The following is a 25818-nucleotide window of genomic DNA, read 5'->3' as shown; positions in this document are numbered from 1 at the left end:
GGTGGCTCAGTTAAGCCTCCAACTCTTGATTTAATCTCAGGTCATGATCTCAAGGTCTGCATTTTGGGGCCTGCACTCAGAACAGAGACTGCTTAAGATTCTCTCTCTCTGCCCCTTCTCCCACTAGCTCATGAGCTCATGCACTCATTTTCTCTCTCTCTCTCCCTCTCCCCACCGCTCATTCTCTCTCTCAAAATCTTTTTTAAAAATACATCCACATACCAATAGTACAGTTAAAATGAAAGAAGGAACAAATTCATTCTAAGGTAGTGGTAAGTGCTGTATTCACTCTTGCATTCATTTAAATATATTTATTGAGCCCCTATTCTGTCCGGCACTGTTCTGATGCTGGGGTTTCAGCAAGAACACAAGGGAGAAAATTTATTCACTGCCCCTGTGTATCTTATGCAGTCTGATGGGGAGACAAATAACAAACAAAATGATGAGTAAATTACATAAGGTGGCGATTAATGCAATGGAGGGATTATATACCAAGAAGACAAGGGGTACTGAGGCAGAGCTATGAAATTAAAGGGGTGGCCACAGACATCCTCACTCAAAAGGCAACTGTTTTTTTTTAATTTATTTACTTATTCATGAGAGACACAGAGAGACAGAGACACAGGCAGAGGAAGAAGCAGGCTTCCTGCCGGGAGCCCGATGTGGGACTCAACCCAAGGACCCTGGGATCACGACCTGAGATGAAGGCAGATGCTCAGCCTCAACCACTGTGCCCCAGAAGGTAAATTTTGAGCAGAGCCCTGAGGAACGGGAGAGAAGGAGCCATGTGAATCCTGGGGGAAGGAAATTCCAGACAGATTGAGTGAGCAAGGAGGGGAAGAGGAGATGAAGTCAGAGTTGATAGGGCCCAGGAGGGGATTGGGGGGCAATCATGCCAGGCCTTTTAGGCCTTTGAGGGGAATTTGGATTTTGCTCTTAGGGAAGCCACTGGCAGTAATAAGTAGAGAAAGGACAAGATCCAGTTTGCATTTCAACAAGAGAATAATTTAGCCAGGCAGGAGTGGAAGGACAGAGCCCGGCTAGGGGGCAATTGTAAAAGCCCAGAGAAGAGATGATGTGTGTCTGGCCACCTGGATGGCTCAGCGGTTGAGTGTCTGTCTTCAGCTCAGGGTGTGATCCCAGGATCTGGGATCGAGTCCCCACATCAGGCTCCCGGTAGGAAGCCTGCTTCTCCCTCTGCCTGTGTCTCTGCTTCTCTCTGTGTGTCTCTCATGAATCAATAAATAAAATATTAAAGAAGAGAGAGAGATGATGATGTGTGTCTTGGCCCAGGGTGTTCACATTTGGGATCTTTCACAAATAAAGTCAACAGGATTTGCTGACAGATCAGTCGACGACATTATGGAATAAAGAGAGGAGTCCATCAAAGACAATCCCAAAGATTTTGGCATAAGCACCAGAACCGATGGAGTTGTCAGTAACTGAGGCAGGGAAGCCTGTGGGATGAGCAGGTTTAGGAGAGAAGATCAGAAACTTGATCTTGGACACAAACAGGGGAAGGGTTGTCATCACACATCTAAGGGAAGAATTCAGGAGGTAGGTTTGCACCAGAGACAGAAAATTGGGATTGATGCTGGATGTGGAGATTCCCCTGCCCAGACCTCTGCCCAGATCCCCCTCCAAGGTCAGACTTGCCTCTCCAGCCACTGGGAGTGGTGTCAGATCTCTCAGGTGCACAGAACCACCTTGCCCAAAGGCAGGCCCTGCATGGATGGACATCCCCATCGGTGACTGAGGGAGTCAGGCATATAAGACCCAGGAATTTGAGCCACACAGGGGACAACTCTAATAGGCTCTGGGCCAAACAAGGGACAACTGTAGTAGATTATCCATGCTCCAGAGTGCCTTGTAGGATCAGTCAAGGCCAGCCTCAGGCCTGGATCACAGTTCAAATTCCCCATCCACCCGTTGCTGGTTCCACCTGCTTTAGGGAAAGCCAGTTGCCTGTCATGAGCACACTATGGAGAAGAACTGAGGCCTACCAACAGCCAGCATTGTCTTCCATGAGTGTGATTGCGCCATCTTAGAAGGGGATATCCCCCAGCCCCAGTCAAGCCTTCTGATGACGGCAGCCCTCCCAATATCTTCACTGTCAGGGCTTCGAGCCAGAGCCATTCATCCAAGCCTCCCCAGTACCTGATCCACCGAAAGCTTTGAGAGGCTTAAGAGAAAATATTGCCGTTGTGCACAGTGGCCACCAGATGGCATCTAGACTCCAAGGATGGAAACCAAGCTGCCACCAACATTATAAATAGATCAATTGCCCCTCAGTCTACAAATGTATCACAATCCTAATAAAAATGTCATCAGAGTTTCTTCCTAGACCCAAACAACTTGATTAGGAGGAGAAGGAAAAACCCAGAAAGTAGCTCTACCAGATATTAAGACCAATATAAAACAATGTGTTACTGGTGCACGAATAAGCATACCGAGCAAGGGGGAAATGATAAAATCCAGAAATAGAACCAATTGCTTATGTAAATGTATATGATACTATAATCATTTTTAATTCAGGAAGGGACTTTGGGGAAGTTTTTAACATACTAATAATGGAGCAATTAGACAACCAGGAGGAAAAGCTGGAACTCACTCCTCACATTAGATATCACGTTAAATTAAAGTATATCAAAGATCTAAGTGAAAACATACAACCCTCAAATGATATAAGAAAACACTGCTGAGTTTCCCAATAATGCAGGAGCTGGGTAAATTTTCCAAACTATTCATCAGAATTTCTAAAATTTTATCAAAAGAAGAAAGAAAAGAGAATCTCAGGGGTGCCTAGGTGGCTCAGCCGGTCAAGGTCAAGCATCTGCCTTCAGCTCAGTTCATGATCCTAGGTTCTTGAGATCGAATTCTACACATTGGGCTCCCTGCTTGGTGAGGGAGCTTCTCCTTCAGCCTCTCACGCTTGCTCGTGATGTCTCTCTCTCTCTCTCTCTCTCTCTCCTCTCTCTCTCTTTCTCAAATAAATAAATAAAATCCTTTAAAAAGAGAGAGAATCTTGTTGAATGGCCAAACAAAAACGAAACCCTTTTGCAACTTCAAAACTTAAACCTACTCTGCACAAACTAAAAACTACAGATGACAAAATGAGAAAAACACTTACACTTTGTATCACAAAGCGTTCATAACCCTAAAATATAAAAAAAATTATCTAGAAATTGAGGGGGGGAAAGACCAAGAAACCTTCTGAAAGTAGGCAAGATATACCAACAGAAAGTTCACCATATAAGGAAATGCCAATGTCTCCTAGGGATATAAAGATATGGTCTACCTCGCTCACAATTTTTAAAAACTGGGCCTAAGAGTTTGGGCCCCAGAAGTAGCAGCTGCAGGAAGCAGCTAGTGCCCCTAGACCCGGGGGGGGGGGGACAGAGCCACTCACGAGGGGGGCCCCCACCCGCTGGTGCTGATGTTTGCGCTAAACCTGGTTTTGCAGGAGCTAGCAAACCACAGCCTGGCTTCGGGTGCTGGCACAGCAAAGAAGCACGGCTGGGCTAACGCGCTCAGGAACAGCAGGCAAGTTCCTTCTGCCTAGGGTGTCCAACCATCCCGCCAAGGGGTTCCTGGGCAGCAGAACTTTGAGTGCTGAAGCTGGGAAAGTCCTGGGCCAACCAGAACGAGTTAATCACCCAACTTCTGCAGTCTAACAACCCTATTGCCAGGATCTCACAGAGAACCATCTGGCAAAGCAGAAATGTGGTTTCCCAGCTCAGCATCACAACGCAAAGCAGAGGAGGGTGGGTTTGGAGCTCAGCGAGAAGAGCTTCATCATTGATACTCCTCATGGTCTTCCTGGTCCTCTGGGGTCCATCTCCTGGACAGAGGCGGGGGGGGGATGGAGAGGGTGACAGCAAGGACACTATACACACAGGTAAAACCCATCGTTTCAGACTCTTGCCAGAAACCTTTCAGTAGCTGCCGGTGACTTTGCGATTTATAGTGAGAAACATATGTTTGGTCTCTGTCTCCCTTCCTGACACAGGGTCCCCAAAACCCTTGGATTTCCTTAAGTGGTAAGAGTGATAAAGTGAAAGGAGCATCTTTAGTTATTCATTACAAGCCCCTTTCAACCACGCCTGTGTTTTAGGTTAATGCAGTGACCTTTAGAAAGCCCCTAGGATGCCAGAGAACCAACTTCTGAGAACTTTCAGCCTCGTCCTCACTGACCTCCAAGAAGGGAAGAGAGGCTAGAGATTGAGTTAATCCCCAAAGGCCAATGATTTAAATTTTTATTTATTTATTTTAGAGGAAGTGTGTGTGCACGCAGGGGCCCTAGGGGCAGAACGAGAAGGAGAGTCTTCTTTTTTGTTGCTTTGTTTTAAAGATTTTATTTATTTATTCATGAGAGACATCGAGAGAGGGAGAGACAGGCAAAGGGAGAAGCAGGTTCCCTGCGGAGAGCCGGATGTGGGACTCGATCCCAGGATCTCGATCTGAGCCAAAGGCAGATGTTCAACCACTAAGCTGCCCAGGTGCCCCAGAGGGAGAGAGTCTTAATCAGATTCCGAGCTGAGCAAGGAGCCCAATGAGGGGCTTGATCTCACGACCCCGAGATCATGATCTGGGCTGAAACCAAGGGTCAGATGATTAACTGATTGTACCTGGTGCCTAAGCAATGAGCCTCACTCAGAGCTTCCGAGAGCTTCCAGGCTGGTGAACACAGGTTGGTGTTGGGAGGGTGGCGTTCCTGGACAGCATGTGGCAGCTCCACATCCCTCTCCCCACCCCCTGCCCTAGGCATCCCTTCCATCTGGCTGTCCCTAAGTTGTATTCTTTATAATAAACCAGTAGTCCAGTACGTAAACTGTCTTCCTCAGTTCTATGAGCTGTTCTAGCAAATTATGGACCCCCATGGAAGGGGTGACAGGAACCACAATTTGTAACCAAGTCAGACAGAAGTTGCAGGTAGCCTGCAGACCCAGTACTTGCAATCAGCATCTGGGGAGGGGCCAGTCTTGTAGGAATGAGACCTGGATCTGTGGAGTCTCATGTTAACTCCAGAGTCAGAAGTGAATTGAATTGTAAGACATCCAGTTGGTGTCCTCAGAGAACTGGAAAACTTCCAGCTATGGGACCCCCCCCCCCCAACCTCCCTGCACATTCAGTGACCAGTACTGAGAGTAGGGCCATGAGTGATAGAACTTTTCCTTTTCACTGCCTACCGGCCAATCACAGTAGAATTCCAACTTTTTAAATAAAGATTTTATTAGGGTGCCTGGTTGGCTCAGTGGTTAAGCATCTGCCTTTGGCTCAGGGTGTGATCCTGGGGTCCTGGAATGCAGTCCCCTATCAGGCTCCCCACAGGGAGCCTGCTTCTTCCTCTGCCTATGTCTCTGCCTCTCTCTGTCTGTCTCTCAGGAATAAATAATAAAATTAAAATATTTTATTTATTTATATTAGTGAGAGAGTGGGAAAAGAAGCAGATGGAACAGGAAAGAATCTCAAGCAGACTCCCTGCTGAGCATGAAGCCTGATGAGGGGTTCAATCTCACCACCCTGAGATCATGACTTGAGCCAAGACCAAGAGTTGGATGCCTAACAGATTGAGCCATTGGGGGACCCCTAAATTACAGCTTTTTAATGAGGCATCAAAGGCTCTTCAGAATTATTTTTTAAAAATCAAAATAAACCAAAACAAATAACAAAGTTATTTGTAGTTACAGCCCAGCTGCATCCCCTTTCCTGAGCTTTATGTTCCAGAAATATATAAATCTTTGTTTCCTAAAGCAAATCATATTCCCAAGGTGCTATGCTTCAAATAGACTGTTCCTGCATCTGGGTGAAAAACAAATAAGCCTCTTTTTTTTTTTTTTTGGAGAAAAACATCATATCAGAAGATGTGTTTCCCCCTTTAAGAATGGAAATTGGTTTTCAATCAATAAAGCATTAGCTGGATTTGAAGGCCAGAGAAAATCTCAAAGCAAATGTATTTTTGAATTCCACAGTATTTACTGTTCTTGAGCTTCTAACACCCAAGGAGAAAAAAGATGAGAAGACTCCCAGTGCTAATGAAACTTGCTAGGTTTTCTTTCCTGTTAAGGATATTTATACCTGAATTCTTTTTAAGGCCCCAAACACTTTTAGATGAATTCCATAAATGAAAAGCCATGGTTGGTTTGAAAATTAGAGGTGGTTTGTAAAATCATATCTGATAATATAAAAGATTCAACTGTAGTTTACTAAGCTTCTTGTTTTTGTTGCTTTTTTAGTAATGTCCATACCCAATCGGGGCTCAAACTCACAACCCCAAGATCAAGAGTTCCATGCTCTTCCCACTGAGCCAGCCAGGGACCCCTACTAAGCTTATTTTTAGACTCAAAGGCTACTAATAAAGCTCCTTGTATGGTTATGTGATTAAGAGTGATTTTGCTCTTGGGACGCCTGGGTGGCTCAGTGGTTGGGTGCCTGCCTTTGGCTCAGGTCGTGATCCCGGGATCCGGGATCGAGTTCTGCATCGGGCTCCCTGCGAGGAGCCTGTTTCTCCCTCTGCCTATCTCTGCCTCTCTCTCTCACAGTCTGTGTCTCTCATAAATAAATAATAAATAAATCTTTTTTAAAAAGTGATTTTGCTTTTCTTCTCTCTTTCTACTGCAATAATTTTTTTTTTTAAGCAGGTGATTTCTGACCAGTTTTGTTTGGTTTTTCTCCAACATAAATTCATTTGTGAGGACTTTCAAGGCAAACCCAAGGCTCCTTATAAGATTTCACAGGATTCCACACCTTCATCCATCGAGCAGGATTGTAACTGCTTCATGGTATTTCTTCTATGCTGGTCCTCCTTTTGGGCAGGAACTGTGGGTTTTGGTCTCCAGACTGCATGTTATCTTTCCTCGGATGGACACAATATCTTTCTTAGGGTGGATGCTCATCAAACATTTGTTGAGTGAATGCAACAGCACTTTTAATACTATTGAGTTCCAAGGCAGCCCCAGATGATGAGTACTTAACCTCGGGCAAGTTTATGGTTAGATGAGTGTCAACTGACTGGCGGGTGGAAGGTGGAGTGCAGGGGGTATGAGTGGGCGTCCCAGTGCCAGACTTCCCTTCTTGGCAGCTGCTGAGATTTTTTTTTTAAGATTTTATTTATTTATTCATGAGAGACACAGGCAGATGGAGAAGCAGACTCGCTGTGGAGAGCCTGATGTGGGACTTGATCCCAGGACCCCAGGATCATGACCTGAGCCAAAGGAAGATGTTCAAGCACTGACCCACCCAGGTGCCCCCCAGAACTTGAGATTTTTGATAAAATTTAAATGTTCACTGTAGAAGCTATTTTCTTTGAAATGTGGTCAGTGGTACTCAACTTCACAGTTTTAAGAACTAAAAGCAGTAATATGCTCCTTAATTAACAGTGATCTGACATATAGCAAGCACTTGCTCAGTAAATGCCTCACTTTGGACTCCTTCTGTCTCCTAGCTATTCTGGGGCAGTTCTGTCTCCCCCCCCCAACCCCCAAAATGCACCCTGCTGACCAGCTAGCTCAGCTACTTCTTCTGTATCCCCCCAGAAAAAAAAAAAAAGTTCTCCAAAGGAAGGACCCAGATAAGAACCACTCAGCCACACAACTCTCCGTCTCTGACTCTTGCTGTGAAGTCATTTGAAAAACCAGAGTAACTTTCTTGGGCCTCGGGGTCACACCACATGGGAAAGAGCTAATTAAGCGAGGTCAAGTGCTAGCCTCAGGTGTCATAACAGTAAATGCCACTCAAAGGAACAGCAAGGCAGCATCGCTCCTGTGGGTTTCTAGCCAAATGCCCAGGCCCTGCTGGTTGCAGTGCTTCCTCCATGCATTTCCCCAAGCATGCTGCTGCAAGACTGCCTGACTGCAAGGCCCTGCCCCAGCAGTGCAGCAGGTACCACCCTTGGCCGTGGCTAGGTCTTAGAGACCTAGCAGGAATAGAGACCACAGTGCCTTTGTAATAAAAGAGTCTTGCTGTCAGACCCTGCTCCAGTACCACCCTGGCAAGGACTGAGACTAAGAGAAGAAGGAGCTCTTTGTGGGTCACAGGGGGTTGGGGGGAGGGGATGAGGGGGGTGGTCACTAAGCTGGTGACCACCGTTGGCAGATGTGACCTTGCTACAAATGCACTTAAGCCAGTGTATTAGCTCTCTGGGGCTGTCATAACAAAGTACCACGGACTGGGTGGCTTACACACGGAAACGTATTGCCTCTCTGTAGCTTCTGGAAGCTACAAGTCCAAGATCAAGGTGTCAGGAGGGTACCTTTGAGGGCTGAGAGGGAAGGATCTGTTCCAGAATCTTCTACCTGCCTCTTCACATCCTCTTCCCTCTGTGCGTGCCTGTGTCCATATTCTCTGATTCTTATAAGGACGCCAGCCATATTGGGTTAGGGCCACACTAATGACCTCATTCTAACTTGATACCTCTGTAAAGACCTGTCTTTCACATCCTGGAAGTCCTGGGGGATTAGGACTTCAGAATAGACATGGGGTGTGGCGGGAGGGAGGGCACAATTCATCCATCACAGGCAGCTTGGCCATTCACAGTCATTAGAGATATCAGTCACCCCGTCATTGAGAGCGCCTCGTCTCCATCCCACAGCTCATCGCCATGGAGTGTGCTTCATCGAAACAAGGCTTGTCCAAGTGTTGTCACGGATATAAACACCAATTATCAGACTGACAATAAAACAGCCATACAACCTGTTCCGTAAAATCCGTGAGGCCCAGGTTCCACCACGTTAGGCACATCATATGAAAGGTCCTCTGGAAACAACTGAAACCATATGCTAGCCATATGTCAGCCAATCTCCTTAGGATCAGGAGGCAGCAACTCCCATAGCAGGGGGCACAGGATCCAAAAACTCCAGGGCTAAGGTGCCACTGGCTCACAGGACTGGAGCTGACACATTGTGTCTTCCTAATCTATGTTTTGACTATCCCTCATCTTACTAAAATGAAAGCAGTTCTAACATCTGTTATGCTAACTCAAGGACTCTCTGTGTTGCCTGGAGAGAAAGATCATTAAATGCCCCATAGTCGCCATGTCTGGAGTGTTGGCCCTGTGATTAGGGTCTTTCAAATGATAACGATCCCATGTGCAACTATGTAGATCCAAACAGAACACCCACATAACCATCACTCTGTCTCAACTTTATTTTTTTTTCTCTTCAGATTTTTAATAACTCTCTTGGCAATACTCTTTCTTTCAAAATAAAAAATATAAGGGTGCCTGGGTGGCTCAGTCGGTTAAGCATCTGCCTTTGGCTCAAGTCATGATCTCGGGGTCCTGGGATCAAGTCCGCATCAGGCTCCCTGCTCAGTGGGGAGCCTGCTTCTCCTTCTCCCTCTGCCCCTCCCCCTGCTCATGCTCTCTCTGTCAAATAAATAAAATCATAAATAAAATAAAATAAATAAAATAAAATTAATTAATTAATTAATTAATTAGCTAGCTAAATAAAGTAAAAATATACAGGTGCCTGGCTGGCTCAGTCAGAAGAGCATGTTACTCTGGATCTTGATGTACGTTTGAGCCCCACATTGGGTGTGGAGATTACTTAAAAATAAAACCTTTAAAAAATAAAAATGAATAAAATAAAAATATACTTGCATAAAGTTTATAATGAAAATAATTCTCTACCCCATCCCACTCCCCACCCTACCCATCCTCAACCCCAGCTCTGCTCCTCAGAATGTATAGGAGTATCTTAAAGTCAATACAGACAATACAACAACTCTCACCTGCAAAGCTCACTCTTCCTGGACACCATATAGCCTGCATTTTACCATTAGGGGAAAAAAGGAGGTGGTGATGAAGCCTTTTTTTGTGAGTAGAATGAACTGCACATGCAGGTTCAGAGGTGATGTGATTCAGCAGATTCAAGGAATTGATGGAAACCCAATATGGCAGGCATATGGTTCAAAAAACTTGAGATGTCACTCACATGCCATCAAATTCAACATTTTCAAGGTATAAGTCAGTGGTTTTCAGCACACTGTGAATGACCACCCATGACCACAATATTTTCATCACACTAAAAAGAAATCCCATCCCAATTAGCAATCACTCCTTGTCCCCTTCTCCCCTCAGCCCCTGGCAACCACGAATCCCTCACTTTCTGTCTCTGTGGATATTTGTTTCTATTCTGGACAACTCATGTAAATAGAATAATAACAATATTTGTCCTCTTACATCTAATTTTGTTCAGCCAGCATAATGTTGTCAAGGTTCAGCCACATCATAGCATGTCTCAGAACTTCACTCCTTTTTATGGCTGAATTATATTTCATTTTATGCTACATTTTGTTTATCCATTCATCAGTTGATGAGCATTTGGGTTGCTTCCAATTTTTTTTTTTTTTAGAGGGGTGGATTGTGCACAGAGAGGGAGAAGAGAGATTATCTCAAGCAGGCTCCACACCCAGCCTCCCACTCCCCAATGTGATGCTCAATCTCACAATCCTGAGATCATGACCTGAGTTGAAATCAAGAGTTGGACACTTAACCAACCGAGTCACCCAGGTGCTCGTGTTTCCACTTTCTGACCACTACAGATAATGCTGCTGTGAATGTTTACGCACAGGTTTCCATGTTTCCTTGTGAAAGTCTGTTCAATTCTCTTGAGCATTTACTTCAAAATGAAATTGCTGAGTTAAGTGCCAACTCAGTGTTTAACTTGCTCAAGGACAGGTGTGTAGTTCAAGGGCAGCGCTGAGGACAGGTAAGAGCACAGCTTGTATTAGTTTCCGGTTTCTGTTGCCGCAACAGACTGGGGAGCTTAGACAACAGATATTTATTGTCCCACAGGTTCTGGAGGCTGGAGGTCTAAGATCAAGGTGTCAGCAGGGTTGGTTTCTCCTGAAGCCTCTCTCCTTGGCTCCCAGATGACTTCACTGTGTCCTTACGTGGCCTTTTCTGGTTGTGTGCACATCCTTGGTGTCTTTTCCTCTTTGTACAAGGACCCCAGTCCCATGGGATTTGGACTCTACCCTATGGCTTCATTTACCTTAATTACCCCCCTAAAAGGGGTCACCTTGGGTCACATTTGGTCACACTGGGGATTGGACATCAACACACAGGTCTGGGGGTCGGCGGTGGACACAGCTCATTCCATCACCAGGTGATAAGGTAGGAGGTGAACAGGGACCAGAACCAGATCACGAGAGCCTTGGGAGACATGTTTGGGGTCATTCTTCTTCACCCACCTATGCCCAAAGGTCCCCAGGGAATTGACTCCATGGAGAGTCCCCTTTCTGTCCTTTACCTTCCAGGTAGGACTAAGCACTAAGCATAGTTCAACGGTGCATTTTTCAAGCTTGTCCAGGTTAAGAGTAGATCTGATGGGAACTAGCAGAGAGAAACTGCCTGAAGAGTAAATGCCTGGGAGGTATTATGCAAATTAGACACAAGCGACCCAGCCTCTTTAGGCGGCCTTCTGTGGGTCAGCCATCCAGGGCTACAGAAAAGAACCAAGCCTTCAATTCCTGCATTCAACAAATCTGAAGGCCTATTTTGTCAGGGATTATTCTAGGCCATGGGGCCCCTGTAGAGCTTTTCTTCTAGGCCTGTACCATCCAACATGGTAGTCACCGGCACAGTTGGCGATTAAGTACTGGCAATGTGTCCAGTCTGAACTGAAGTGTGCTAAAGCATAAAATAACCAGCTTTATATAAACTATATCATTAATAATTTTTATATTGGACGCATCTGAAATGGTATTTTTGTTATACTTGATTCAATAAAAAGTATATCATTAAAATTAATTCCATTTATTTCTTTTTATTTTTTTATGAGACTCCTAGAAATTTCAAAATTATACATGTGACTCACATTTGTGGCTCACATTCAATTTCTCCTGGACTGTGCTCTCCTAGACTGCAGGCTCTACCTGGAGACCCTGTCTGATTGAGCTCATTCCAGTGGATGGAATCAAAGCCTTATCTTGGGCCACCATTCATAAGGTTTGGGGGATTTGAGGGACATCTAGGTGACTCAGGGGTTGAGCATCTGCCTTCGGCTGGGGTCATGATCCCAGGGTCCGGGGATCAAGTCCTGCATCCGGCTCCCTACATTGAGCCTGCTTCTACCTCTGCCTACATCTCTGCCTTTCTCTGTGTGTCTCTCATGAATAAATAAATAAAATCTTAAAAAAAAAAAAAATTAAAAAAAAAAAAAAAAAGGGATCCCTGGGTGGCGCAGCGGTTTGGCGCCTGCCCTTGGCCCAGGGCGCGATCCTGGAGACCCGGGATCGAATCCCACGTCGGGCTCCCGGTGCATGGAGCCTGCTTCTCCCTCTGCCTGTGTCTCTGCCTCTCTCTCTCTCTCTCTGTGTGTGTGTGTGACTATCATAAATAAATAAAAATTAAAAAAAAAAAAAAAAAGGATCGGGGGATATGCAGCAAATGCTTCTGGCTGATGATACCTGTTTTAACATGAGCTGTAGGGGCACCGGGGTTGCTCAGGGGGTTGAGCATCTGGCTGTTGGTTTTGGCTCAGATCATGACCTCATGTGTTGTGGAATCAAGTCCCAAGTCCATGCTTAGCAAGGAGTCTGCTTGAGATTCTGTCTCTGCTTTTCCCCCTACTTGCACTTTCTCTCTCTCTCAAATAAATAAATAAATAAATAAATAAATAAATAAATAATTTTTTAAAAAATGAACTGTAAGGCCAGAAACAAATGGGAAAAGAAGGGGGAAAATGATCAGATCAGCACAGTGCACAGAGACTGGGAGGAACATAGAGTCTCTGAGGCCTGAGAGCCAATTTCGAACTTGCCTTCTGTGGTAGGTAAAATTATGCCCCCCCCAAAAAAAAATGCACATGTCCTAATCCCTGAAATCTGTCAGTGTATTATCTTACATGGCAAAAGGAACCTTGCAGTGACAAAGTTAAGGATTTTGAGTTGAGGAGATTATCCTGGATTATCCAAGGTGGACCCAATGTAACCACCAGGGTCCTAAGTGAAAGAGGGAAGCAGGAGGGTCAGAAGGAGATGTGGAGGGAGAAGCCGAGGTCAGAGTGATGCCATTGCTAGCTCTGAAGGTGGAGAAATGGACCATGAGCCAAGGAATACAGGTGGCCTCTAAAAGCTAAAAAAGGCAAGGAAATGGATTCTCCCAAGCTTCCAGAGGGAATGCAGCCAGCCCTGCAACACCTTGGTTTTAGGCCAGTGAGATGCATTTCAGATTTCTGACCTTCGAACTATAAGATAATAAATTTGTGTTGTTGTAAGACTCTAAAGTTGTGGTGATTTGCTCAAGTATAATAGGGAAAGCCCTTAATTGGTTCTTCAATCTGCCTAGAGTGTCTTTGGACAAGTCCCTTTCCCTCTCTGCTAAGAATGAGGGCAAAAATATTGGGGGGAAAATGGGTGGCATTCTAGTGGAGAAGAGTGACGTATTTGTCTGCACTGGCCTCCAGCATAGACATCTTTACTAAAATTAGGACAAAACAATTGCCAAAAATCTGGATGGCTGTCCAGCATCTCATTTAGTTCTGAGAACAGCCCCATGAGTCAGATAACCATTATTATCCCATTTTAGAGCTAAGGAAACCAAGATCAGAGAGGTTGGGTAACTTGCCCATGGTCACTAAGTACAAGCAAAGAGTCATTCTTGGTTTACAGACTACCGAGAGGCACCCCTTGCTAATGGGAGAGATTTGACCAATAGCATGGATCCATAAGTTTCATTAATTCATTCATCCCACAGATAGTTGGTATTCAGGGTAGAGTGATGAACAACTCAAGCCAGATGAGTCTCATCTGGGGGAGGAACTGTGGGGCTGCTTTCAGAGCAATATGTGCTTCTGAGCCCGAGTCCATTGCTCTCCCAGGGGTATCATGACCAAATCCATCATGGTTCCCATCTTTGCTTTCCTTGGGAATCCCCCTAATAGAGGCTCCTCTCATCATCGCAGGTTCTCTCTCTCATCTCCATTGTTCTCTGTGTTGTCTTTTGCTCTGCCCATCTCCTGCCTCCCTCCATCCTTCCCAAACTCTTCCACAGAGACCCCTGCAAACCACTCCCTGAATATTCCCTCCAACTTTGACCTAACAAAAACTACTTTCTTCCCTGAAGATATCCCCACGATCCTAACCGAAGGCTCTTTACTGCCCCCAACTCACCAGACAGCTCAAGGTCTAGAGGAGGAAAAGGGTGGTCAGCATGTGCCACAGAAACAAATGAGTCCAAATCCCAGTAGTTCACACAAAGGTAGAGACTCACTTGTGTCTCCTTGTCCAACACAGGTTGGCAGCGCTGTTTTCCACATCTTTGTCCATGGACCCAGTTTCTTCATTCACAGGCAGCCTCTGAAACATTGCCAACCCCCTGGCAGAGAGAAAATACAGGTGGACAGTCATGAGCTGGCTCTTAAAGCTTCCCCTCAGAAAAGATTCATGTCACAGGCGTTCGCGTTGGCTAAAGTGAGTCATATGGCCAAGCCTGATATCAACTGGGTATCCTTCAGGAGAGACAAGAAATATTGTGAACAATAATACAATGTGCTATCATATTGGCATCCTAATGCTGTTTCCAAATGTTATTATTCCTTCTCCATACTCCTATTTTTAAAAAAGATTTTATTTATTTATTTGAGAGAGGGAGCAAGCACTTGTGCACAAGCAGGGGGGAGGAGCAGAGGGAGAGGGACAAGTAGACCCACCACTGAGCACAGAGCCCAACTCGGGCCTTGATCCCAGGACCCTGCGATCATGACCTGAGCTGAAGGCCGGTGTCCCCATACTCCTATTTTTTTTTTATCCTGCTTCCTGTTGACAGACCTCCTAGAGTGATGTCTAGACCCTCTTTCTTCTAGCTCTTCAGTCTCTTGAGAAATCTGAGTCACAATTAGCTCTTCCCTCTCCTTCACCCCCATAAGATCCTTTAGAATGTTCCAGTGATTCTCTGTCACTTCTTTTTTTTTTTAAAGATTTTTATTTATTTTATTCATGAGAGACAGAGAGAGAGAGAGAGAGAGAAGCAGAGACACAGGCAGAGGGAGAAGCAAGCTCCAAGCAGGGAGCCTGACATGGCATTCAATCCTGGGTCTCCAGGATCACGCCCTGGGCTGAAGGCAGCGCTAAACCCCTGAGCCACCAGAGCTGCCCCCTGTCACTTCTTTAACTCCCCACAGGAGCTACCCTCCTCCAAGCCACCATCATTTCTTGCCTGAACGATGACCACAGCAGCTCTTGTTCTACAATTAAGTCATCATCAACCCAACAAATAGGGTAGATCCAGTCACACTGCTTAAATCCTACCATAGTTTCCTATTGGCCTTTGAGGAGACTGTAAAATCCTTACCTTTTCCTAGAAAGCTCTTCCCGGCAGGTCCCTGCCTACTGCCTCAGGCCCTGCCACTGTCCTGGTCACTCTGCTCTCCAGACACTGGGCTTCTTTGGTATCATGCACTGACACTTTAATTGCTTTAGGGCTTTCACAACACGGGCATCTTTGCCTAAAACTCTCTCCACCCACCCCCTTTCATCTCTCAGGTCTCAACTTCTGCACTGAGGCCTTCAGTTCCAGTATTCTTTCTGTGCAAGTGCTCCTGTAGTGCCCCCTATTACCCCTTCTGAAGCACTCAACACTCCCCATGGTGCTTGCTCAGTGCCCCTCCTGCCCACCCAGACTGAAGCCGCATGAAGGCAGGGGCTGTCTCTGCCATACGTGGCAATACAACACTTGTGCTCAGTAAATATTTTTTCAGAGACAGAATGAATTTGTCATACATAGAGACCAAGGGAAGGAGATACTCAAGGTTAATAGATGCAGTTAGCTATGAGAAAATTAGCCTCCTGACTTAATCAAGAGAGGTAGAAAAGGCTGGGACACTTGTGCCACCTCTGGATCCCTTAGCCCTGAACTCACCATACACTGTTCCCTTCCTGCATTTCCCTCTATGTTTCTAGACCTCATAAAGTACCTTTCTCACTCACGCCCATCGAAAGAAATCTGATTCCATGACTGAGAGAGAGCTGCTTTCTCTCTTCCCTCATCCTCACCCCTGCTGTTCTCACATCTCCCCCATTCCTTCCCAGTGCATCCGACAAGTCCTCCCAGCCAAGTCAGCTGGAAGAATCCAGAGCTTCACCAAGATGTTGCCTGTCCTCAGATTCATTCCTGAGCAGAAGGACTTGAATGACACTCTGAAGAAAGAAACACCGTGATGCATCCGTGAGACACGTCCCAGGTCTGAGCTTGTTAAATCTCTCTGCCAAACCAGGCTGTGCTATGAGTGCCATGTGAATAGCTTTGAAAAGGCTTCCATGTCAAGGCCTGGTTCCTCCTTCTAGGGCTAAGACAGTGTCTGAAATTATAGCACTGGAGACAGTATTAGTTTACCAGGGCTGCCATAACAAAGTACCACAGACCTAGTGGCTCAAACAACAATAGAAATCAACTTTCTCACAGTTCTGGAGGCTACCCATCCAAGATGGAAGTGTTGGTGGGTTTGGTTTCTTTTGAGGTCTCTCTCCCTGGCTTGCAGATTGTTCACATTATTGGTTCAATTTCTGTTTTTCTGATCAAAAGATAAATAAATAAGATAAATAAAATCTTTATAAAAACTGGGGAAACTAACACAAAAACAAAAGTTGGCTCTTCAAAATGCTTCAGGCAAAGCTGATGGAGAGAATAAAGAAAGATGCCAAATCAGAACATAATTCATAGAGAAAAAGGAGAAAGAAATGCAGATATATTTTTAGAATAGTAAAACAAAAGTTCAAACATTATAAACCAATACTTTTTTTTTTTTTAGAGAGAGGGAAGGGAGGAGCAGAGGGAGAGGGAGAGAGAGAATCTTTTTTTTTTAAGATGTTATTTATTTATTCATGATAGACATAGAGAGAGGCAGAGACACAGACAGAGGGAGAAGCAGGCTCCATGCAGGGACTTGATCCCGGGTCTCCAGGATCACCCCACCCACCCCCTGGGCCAAAGGCAGCGCTAAACCACTGAGCCACGGGGGCTACCTGGAGAGATAATCTTTTTATTATTATTATTATTTATGATAGTCACACAGAGGAGAAAGAGAGAGAGAGATGCAGAGGGAGAAGCAGGTTCCATGCACCGGGAGCCCAACGTGGGATTCGATCCCGGGTCTCCAGGATCGCGCCCTGGGCCAAAGGCAGGCGCTAAACCACTGCACCACCCAGGGATTCTCCTGGAGAGAGAATCTTAAGCAGACTCTACACTCAGCATGGAACCTGATGCAAGGCTCATCTCACAATCCCAAAATCATGAGTCTGACACTTAACCAACTGAGCTACTCAGGTGCCCCTAAACCAATATATTTTAAAATGTTGACAAAATAGACAGATTCCAGTAAGATTAGAAAACACCAATACTACAAGAAGACACAGTAGAATCTTTGAGTAGACCAATTACCATGAAAGAACTGGAATTTTAAATTAAAAGAAGTTCCAGAAGGTTTACCAGAGGGGTTCTACCAAACTTGCAAAGAACAAATAACACCTACCATATATAAATTATTACAGGGAAAAGGAAAAGAAATTCATTTCATGCAGCTGGTACATCCTTGATTTCTCAAGTGAATAAGGACATTTTGGGAAAAGAGTCCCACTTAACTTTCTAAATACATGTACCATTCCTAAAGAAGATACCAGATAAGCAAATACAAATAATGTGCTCAAATAAAACCCATAGAGTAGGTTTTAGTAAACATTGGAAAGTTAACAATGTAATGCACTATATTATGGGACAAAAAACTTATAAAGTTCAATACCTATTGATGATAAAAGCTCCCAGAAAACTAGGATAGAGAGGAACTTACATAATTTGATAAAGACTAATCTACCACAAACTTCACAATACAGAACTTTAAGCTCATTCCATTTAAGACCAGTAAGCAGACACAGCTGGCCTCCATCACCACCATTGTTCACTCCTGGGGGTCTTGGCCATTGGAACATGTCATTATAAATACTATTGTGGATGTAGTCATTATAAATCTGTGTATAAATATGTATATAAGGAAAGGGAGGAGGGATAACAAAATTGTCATTATTGGGATGTGATTTGGTATTCCATATAGAAACTCCAAACTGTTGGGGCACCTGGGAGTTCAGTGGGTTGGGCATCTGCCCTCGCCTCAAGTCATGATCCCAGGGGTCCTGGGATTGAGCCCCATGTCAGGTTCCCTGCTCAGGGAGGAGGCTGCTTCTCCCTCTCATACTCCCCCTGCTTGTGTTCTCTCTCTCTCTCTCTCTCTCTCTCTCTCTCTCTCTCTCTCTCAAATAAATAAATAAAATCTTTTTTTAAAAAAAGAAACTCCAAATTTTTTTTTTTAGAAACTCCAAACTTTTAAAACTAGTAAGAGATTCAGCAAAGTGACCAAAGAAAAGATCAAATTTGGAAAATGAATAGCATTCCTCTACATAATAGCAAACAACTAAAATCTCTAACAACAACAGCAACCAAATAATAAGATTCCACTCAGAATTGTAACAAAAGTTTAAAAGTTATGCAGGTACCTGGCTGGCTCAGTCATTGGAGAGTGCCAGAAAGAGTTAGAAAGGAATCTAGTTAACCACCCATCCATCCACAAGACATTTATGAAGAAAAAAATTTAATGTTATCAAAAGGACACAAAAGAAATCAAACAAAGAAAGAGGTGAGCTATATTAGTGAATGTAACAATTAATATAATTAAGATGGCTCTTCTTCCTAAATCAATCTATAAGTTCAAGCAAGCCCAAATTCCAGAAACATTCTTTTTTCTGAGAAACAATAAACAGATACAGAAATGCATGTGGAAGAATCAAGACCCACAAGTAGATAACAACGGCCAAAGTGGGGGGATAGGTGAGGATTTTCTGAATCAGATGAGATATACTAACAAGCCAGAGTTTACAAAAGAAAACAAAGGTGGCATGGCATGTGAACAGATAAACTGATCAAAGGAACAGAACAGAGAGGCCAGAAATAGTGTACCTTAAAGAACTTGCAACGTTTCCGATTAAGGATCCCAATCAGAAGGGAAGAGATGGATCGTAAATGGATACTGGGAAAACTTGCTCCTTATAAGAAAAGTGGGTCCCCCCCACCTCTCACCATAATGCAAAGGTCAAATAAATGGATTAGAGACCTAAGTATTAAAAATAAATCTATAAAGCTAGTGTATTATTCTGCCAGAGCTGCCAGCACAAAGTACCAGAAACTGGGTGGCTTAACGTAATAAAAATCTATTGGGTCCCAGTTTTGGAGGCTAGAAGTCAAAAATCAAGATGTCAGCAGGGCCATGCTCCCTCTGAAACCTATGGGGAACCCTACTTTGCCTCCTCTTTTGGTGGTGTGCTGGCAATCTCTGGAGTTCCTCTGCTTGCAGCTACATAACATCAATCTCTGCCTTTCTCCCTGTGTGTGTCTGTCTTCAAATGACTGTCATCTTATAAGGCACCAGTCATATTGGATTAGGGGCCTGCCCTACTCCACTATGACCTCATCTTAATTTAAGTAATTACATCTGCAACTACCCTATTTCCAAATTAGATCACATTCTAGTACTGAGGGTTAGGATTTCAATGTACTTGGGAGGGAGGGGTGGAAAGATTCAACCCATAAGAGCCACTGGAAAGATGTAAAATATCTTTATGACTTTGGAACAAATAAAGATTCTTAAGCCTAGAAAACCTAAGCTGTATAGTGAAAATGAGATGAACATGATTAAAATTAAAGATTTCTCTCAAAAAAGACATAACTAAAAATGTTAACTAATGAGTGAAAAACTGGGAGAAGATAATTTTGGCTTAAAAAAAAAAAAGTGATTAGGGATCCCTGGATGGCTGAGTGGCTTAGTGCCTGCCTTTGGCCCAGGGCATGATCCTGGAGTCCCGGGATCGAGTCCCAATTTCGGCTCCCTGCATGGGGCCTGCTTCTCCCTCTGCCTGTGTCTCTGCCTCTGTCTCTGTCTCTCTCTCTTTGTGTGTCTCTCATGAATAAATAAATTTATTTTTAATTTTTTTTAAAAAAGTGATTAATTTCCAGAATAGGGTGGCTCAATCAAGCGTCTGCATGCTCTATGGGTAGCCTGCTTCTCCCTGTCCCCCTGATGGAAAAACAATCGAAAAAATGGGCAAAAAATAGAATAGACAACTAACACAAAAGAAAATCCAAATGGCTAACAAGTTTGAAGAGATGCTCAACCTCATTCATAATCAGTTAGGAAATTACAACATGTTAGTTTAAATCAATCAGAGCAGCCAAATTTAGAAACTCAGGAAAAAATAAAGTAAAATAAAATAGAAGCTCAGAAAGGAATAAATGTTAGTGAAGACATGTGGAATTTGGAACTATCATGCACCTCCAGTCGGTATAATTCAGTATGTATATTCCATGATCCAGCAATCCCAGTCTTAGGTGTATATTCCAGAAAAACTCTTGCATAAGTCCCAAAGGATATAAATACAAGACTGTTGATTGAAGTATTATTTGTAGTAGCAAAGAATTCAAAGCAATGTAGATCTTAGCAATGCACTTAGCTTCTCCGTGCCCAGTTTATTCCATAAGGTTAAAAGCTCTTACTTGGGGGTATAGTAAAGATTAATGACTTAAGTCCTGTAAAACCCTAAAAAACAATTTGGATAAGAACCGAAATGGAGGGCAGCCCAGGTGGCTCAGCGGTTTAGGACCGCCGGGGCGTGGTCCTGGGAACCCGAGATCGGGATCGAGTCCCACGTCAGGCTCCCAGCATGGAGCCTGCTTCTCCCTCTCCCTGTGTCTCTGCCTCTCTCTGTGTGTCTCTCATGAATAAATAAGTAAAATCTTAAAAAAAAAAAAAAAAAGAACTGAAATGGAAGCAGCTGTGACTATCATGAGCCACAGGTACCAATGGAGGGTTTCTTAACCTTTATTATGTTAGAAGAAAACACTGAGAAACACTGGGGTTATTTTATTGTTTCCTAAATGCTTTTCTTTTCAGATTGATTATAAGTTATGGAGAAACCTAATGGCAGTGAGCAATTTGAATAGTCCGTTTTAGGTATTTTAGTTTGGTGTAAACACACCTAGTATGAGTTGCAGTACTTATTTGCTCTGTGATTCTTTTATTTATTTAATCTCTGAGCTTTATCTGCCATTTAGAGGTAGGAAGACCTACTAGGCTTTTTTTTTTTAAGATTTTGTTTATTTATTCATGAGACACACAGAGACAGAGACAGAGACAGGCAGAGGGAGAAGCGGGCTCCACACAGGGAGCCCAACATGGGACTCCATCCCAGGTCTCCAGGATACACCCTGGGCTGAAGCAATAGGGAGGTTTGAAGCAATTATTTAGAAATGTTTAAAAACTATAAATCTTTGAAGTACTAGATACTTTACTATAGATGCTGGTGGATTGTCTTCTATATGATAATGACTGAATGATATTGTCAGATGGATTTCTTAAATAGGTTATTGTAGTGATTAAGCAGAAGTGCCACAAAGAGATACTTTAGGATCAGTGAAAATTAGACCTGGAAAGGACCAAGTCTCTCAAATCGATTCTGTCACTTCAGAAACCTCTATTACTAGTGAGGAATACCAGCTCTGGAATGCTGGAATCATGGAGAGAATACTCAGGTAGAATTAGGAAACCTGACCCTCAGCATCCCTGGGCTACACTGAACTTCATCAGTAAGCTCAGTCAGTTAGGTGTCCAACTCTTGATTTTGGCTGAAGTCAAGGGTCATGATATTGAGCCCCACCTCCAGCTCTATGCTCCGCAGGGAGTCTGCTTGAGATGCTCTCTCTCCCTCTCTGGTTCTCCCCAAAGTGCACGCACATGCCCCCCCTAAAATAAATAAAACTTTTTATTATTTTTCAAAGATGTTATTTATTTATTCATGAGAGACACACAGAGAGAGGCAGAGACATAGGCAGAGGGAGAAGCAAGCTCCCTGTGGGGAGCCTGATGTGGGACTCAATCTCAGGACCCTGGGATCATGACCTAAGCTAAAGGAAGATGCTCAACCACTGAGCATCCCTAATAAATAAATCTTTAAAAAATTTGAGCAAAAAAAAAATCAAAAATAGAAATTTACTTAATTCTATTTTTTGTAAATTAAAAACATATAAAGCATTATACATCTTTTAGGAATATAGGCATATTCCAAGAACCATAATTAAACACATTAGAAAGTGTTTCTGTGAAGTAGAGGAAGAGATAGAAGTGGGAAGGGAGATATAGGAGAAAAAAATGACATAAAAAATAGTTTTGCATAAATTAGTGCTAATAGTGTGTCAGAAATAAAATAGCATGGAAAAATCAGTTCTCAGAAAAAGAAAAAAATGAATGAATGAGAAATGTTAAGAAACGGAAGCAATACAAGCAAAAATAAGGAAGGACAACAAAGAATATTCGTACTGATGAACAGAATTCACTGATGTCCTGTTAATATCATAAATCCCCATGAACCTAACAACATAACTTCAAAATATATAAAGCAAAAACTGATACAGCTAAATGGAGAAATGGACATATCCTCACTAATAATGGGAGAGTTTGTTATACCTTCTAGAAGCTAACAGATCAAACAGGAAAGAAAAAAGTAAGGATACAGTGGATAAGAATTAGAGAATTAATAAACCTGTGTAGTCAGATCTCTGATCTCAACAATCAGAATGCACATCCTTTAAAAACATACAGAACACTTCCAAAACAAAACAAAACACCCACATACTAGGTCAAAAGGGAAATTTCAGCACATTCCTAAGAATTTATATCGTTTAGAACATGTTCATTGAATAAAATTAACAATCACAAAAAGATAATCAAGGAAAAATCCAAGTACTCAGATGTTCAAAAATATATCTCTAAATAATTTGGGGGTTAATTGGGGCACTTGGGTGGCTCAGTGGTTGGGCATCTGCCTTCAGCTCAGGATGTGATCCCAGAGTTGTGGGATCTAGTCCTGCATTGGGCTCCTGCATCGAGCCTGCTTCTCCTCCGTCTGCCTATGTCTCTCATGATTAAATAAATAAATTCTTTTTTTTAATTTACTTATTCATGAGAGACACAGAGAGAGAGAGAGAGGCAGAGACACAAGCAGAGAGAGAAGCAGGCTCCATGCAGGGAGCCCCATGAGGGAAATTATCCCAGGACCCCAGGATCACGCCCTGGGGCAAAGGCATGCACTAAACCGCTGAGCCAACCAGGCGTCCCAATAAATTCTTTTTTAAAAAAATTTGGGGGGGGGGGTTTAATCAGCATTACATTTTAGGGGAACCAAATGACAAAGAAAATACCACGTATCAAAACCTGGAGTATACAGAATAAGAAAATAAACACTAAAATGGGAGGCAGAGGGTGTGGTGAATGAATCAACAAAGCAGAAATGGGGCGCCTGCGTGGCTCAGTGGTTAAGCTCTGCCTTGGGCTCAGGTCATGATCCCAAGATCCTGGGATGAGGCCTGGAGTCAGGCTCCCTGCTCAGTGCTTCTCCCTCTGTTCCTCCTCCTCCCTCTACTCCTACCCTAACCCCCCCCCCACACACACACACACACTGGCACTGGATCTCTGTGAAATAAATAAAATCTTTTTTTAAAAGGCAGAAATAAATGAAATAAAATCCCCCCTCCTGAGAAAAGAAGCAGGGGAGATTATCAGTAAACAAAAAACTGTTTTTTTTTCTTTTAAGACTGATAAAACTATAAAATTTGGGGCAACTTTAGGGAAAAAAAAAGAGAGAAAGAGCCAACAAATACCAGGAAAACCAAAGGAAATACAACTTCAGATGCAAATGAATCATTAAAAAAATAAATAACATGTATAAAGTTATGCCAATGAACCTGAAATCCTAGATAAGATGGAGATTGTTCAAGGCAAATATACATTACAAAAATTTAGGGACATCAGGGTGGCTCAGGAGTTGAGCCCTTGGCTCAGGGAGTGATCCTGGAGTCCCAGGATTGAGTCACACATCAGGCTCCCTGCGAGGAGCCTGCTTCTCCCTCTGCCTGTCTCTGTGTCTCTCATGAATAAATAAATAAAAATATTTTAGAAATTACAAAAATGTATTCCAGGAGAAAGTAATAAATCTGAATAAAACAACATCCACAGAAGAAGTTGAAATTACAAAGACCTACCAAAAAGGCACCACACATGGATGAACTTACAGTCAAGTTCCACCAAATGTTCAAAGAGCAGATAACTCCAATATATCACAAGCCATTCCTGATGGCAGAATAAGATAGATGGTTCCCTCAAATCATAGAACAGGGCTAACATCCCCCTAACGTCAAAACTGAGCAAGGACAGCAAAAGAAAGAAAACCTTGGGCCAATTCCTTGGGCACCTGGATGGCTCAGTGGTCGAGCATCTGCCTTCGGCTCAGGTCGTGACCCCAGGGTCCTGGGATCAAGTCCTGCATCAGGCTCCCTGTAGGACTCTATGTCTCTATGTCTCTGCCTCTCTCTGTGTGTCCCTCATGAAAAAATAAATAAAATCTAAGAAAGAAAGGAAATCATGGGCCAATTCCATTCTGAAAACAAATGCAAAACAACCCTAAATTAAATATTGTTAAAAGTCTGGAACAAGGGGCACCTGGGTGGCTCAGTGGTTAAGAATATGCCTTTGGCTCAGGTCGTGATCCCAGGGTCCTAGGATTCTGCCTGCATTGGGCTCCCCACAGGGAGCCCGCTTCTCTCTCTGCCTGTGTCTCTGTCTCTCGCTGTCTCTCATGAATAAGTAAATAAAATCTTAAAAAAAAAAAGTCTGGAACAAGACAAGGATTGTTCATTATTGTCGCTATGAGTAACATTGTATTGGAACTCTTAGCCAAAGAGGAAGGGGGGGGGGGATGAGTTATAAAAGATTGGGAAGACTAAACTGTCATTTTGTTACCACAACAGGATCATCTAGCCAGGGAAGTATGGAGAATTAGCTGTCAAGCTTTTCTAAAACAAGTAAGAGTGAATTCATCAAGGTAGCCAGATCCAAGATTAGCAGTAAAAACACAACAGCAGTAACTGATTAGAAGAAAAAAAATCCAAGTCATAAATAAATAAGTAAAAACAGCAGAGTCCCAGTGGGTGAACCAGAGAATATACAAGATATCCCAGGAGAAAATTATGCCTGTGTCCAAGATGGAAAACTCAAAATCATGAATTCTCCTCAAATTAATAATTTATTCATTACAATCTCAACCAAAATCCAAAGTATTTGTTATGGAATTGACAAATTCTGGCACGCCTGGGTGGCTCAGTGGTTGAGCATCTGCCTTTGGCTCAGGTCATGATCCCAGGGTCCTGGGATCGAGTCCTGCAACGGGCTCCCTGCATGGAGCCTGCTTCTCCCTCTGCCTATGTCTCTGTGCCTCTCTGTGTGTCTCTTATGAATAAATAAATAAAATCTTAAAAAAAAAAAGGAATTGACAAGCTCCATCCTACTCCCCATTACAACGGCAGCACCCACCACGTTTAGAATCGAGACGGGTCCCCTTGCTCACCCAAGTCTAGGCATCCATTTGGAAACCACCTGTTCTGCTGCCCACCTGCCTCTCTCTGATTTGAATCAACTCATAAGCAATTGATAAAGAGTAACAAAGTCAGCCTAACACAAGCATGTTGGCTTTAATATACCATTTTCTCCAGGAAGTTAATATTTTGAAGCCATCAGGGGCAAGCTTTCTCACAGTTAAAGGAGAAGCCTTAGTGATCAAAGAAGATCTTCACAAAAAGCTCCGAATCTGCACAACTGTCTTCCTTTATATCCTCCGTGGCGCATTTTGGTGGTTTCAAAAGCCATAATGCTTGCTGCAATGTGATGGTATGTGGCAAAGCCGTGATCGCAGAGGAAGAAATTACAATATCTTCTCATATCAAATGAC

The 25818-nt window shown here is 43.4% G+C and overlaps 1 protein-coding gene across 1 annotated transcript in view; it reads right to left on the bottom strand.

Annotated features, from left to right (window-relative positions):
- The window catches only part of LOC129501024 (zinc finger protein 780A-like), a 91438-nt gene that overhangs the window by 63785 nt on the left and 1835 nt on the right, over positions 1 to 25818 (bottom strand). The window contains exon 2 of the mRNA XM_055312015.1: positions 14216 to 14320. Within this exon, the coding sequence (XP_055167990.1) occupies positions 14216 to 14310 (95 nt within the window). The 5' untranslated portion in view covers positions 14311 to 14320. The remainder of the gene's footprint in view (positions 1 to 14215; positions 14321 to 25818) is intronic.

This window comes from Nyctereutes procyonoides, unplaced genomic scaffold (genome assembly GCF_905146905.1).
Source record: "Nyctereutes procyonoides isolate TBG_1078 unplaced genomic scaffold, NYPRO_anot_genome, whole genome shotgun sequence".
NCBI classification, from domain to species: domain Eukaryota; kingdom Metazoa; phylum Chordata; class Mammalia; order Carnivora; family Canidae; genus Nyctereutes; species Nyctereutes procyonoides.
Note: the sequence above shows the minus strand (reverse complement) of the source record. Positions and strands in the feature narration are given on the sequence as shown.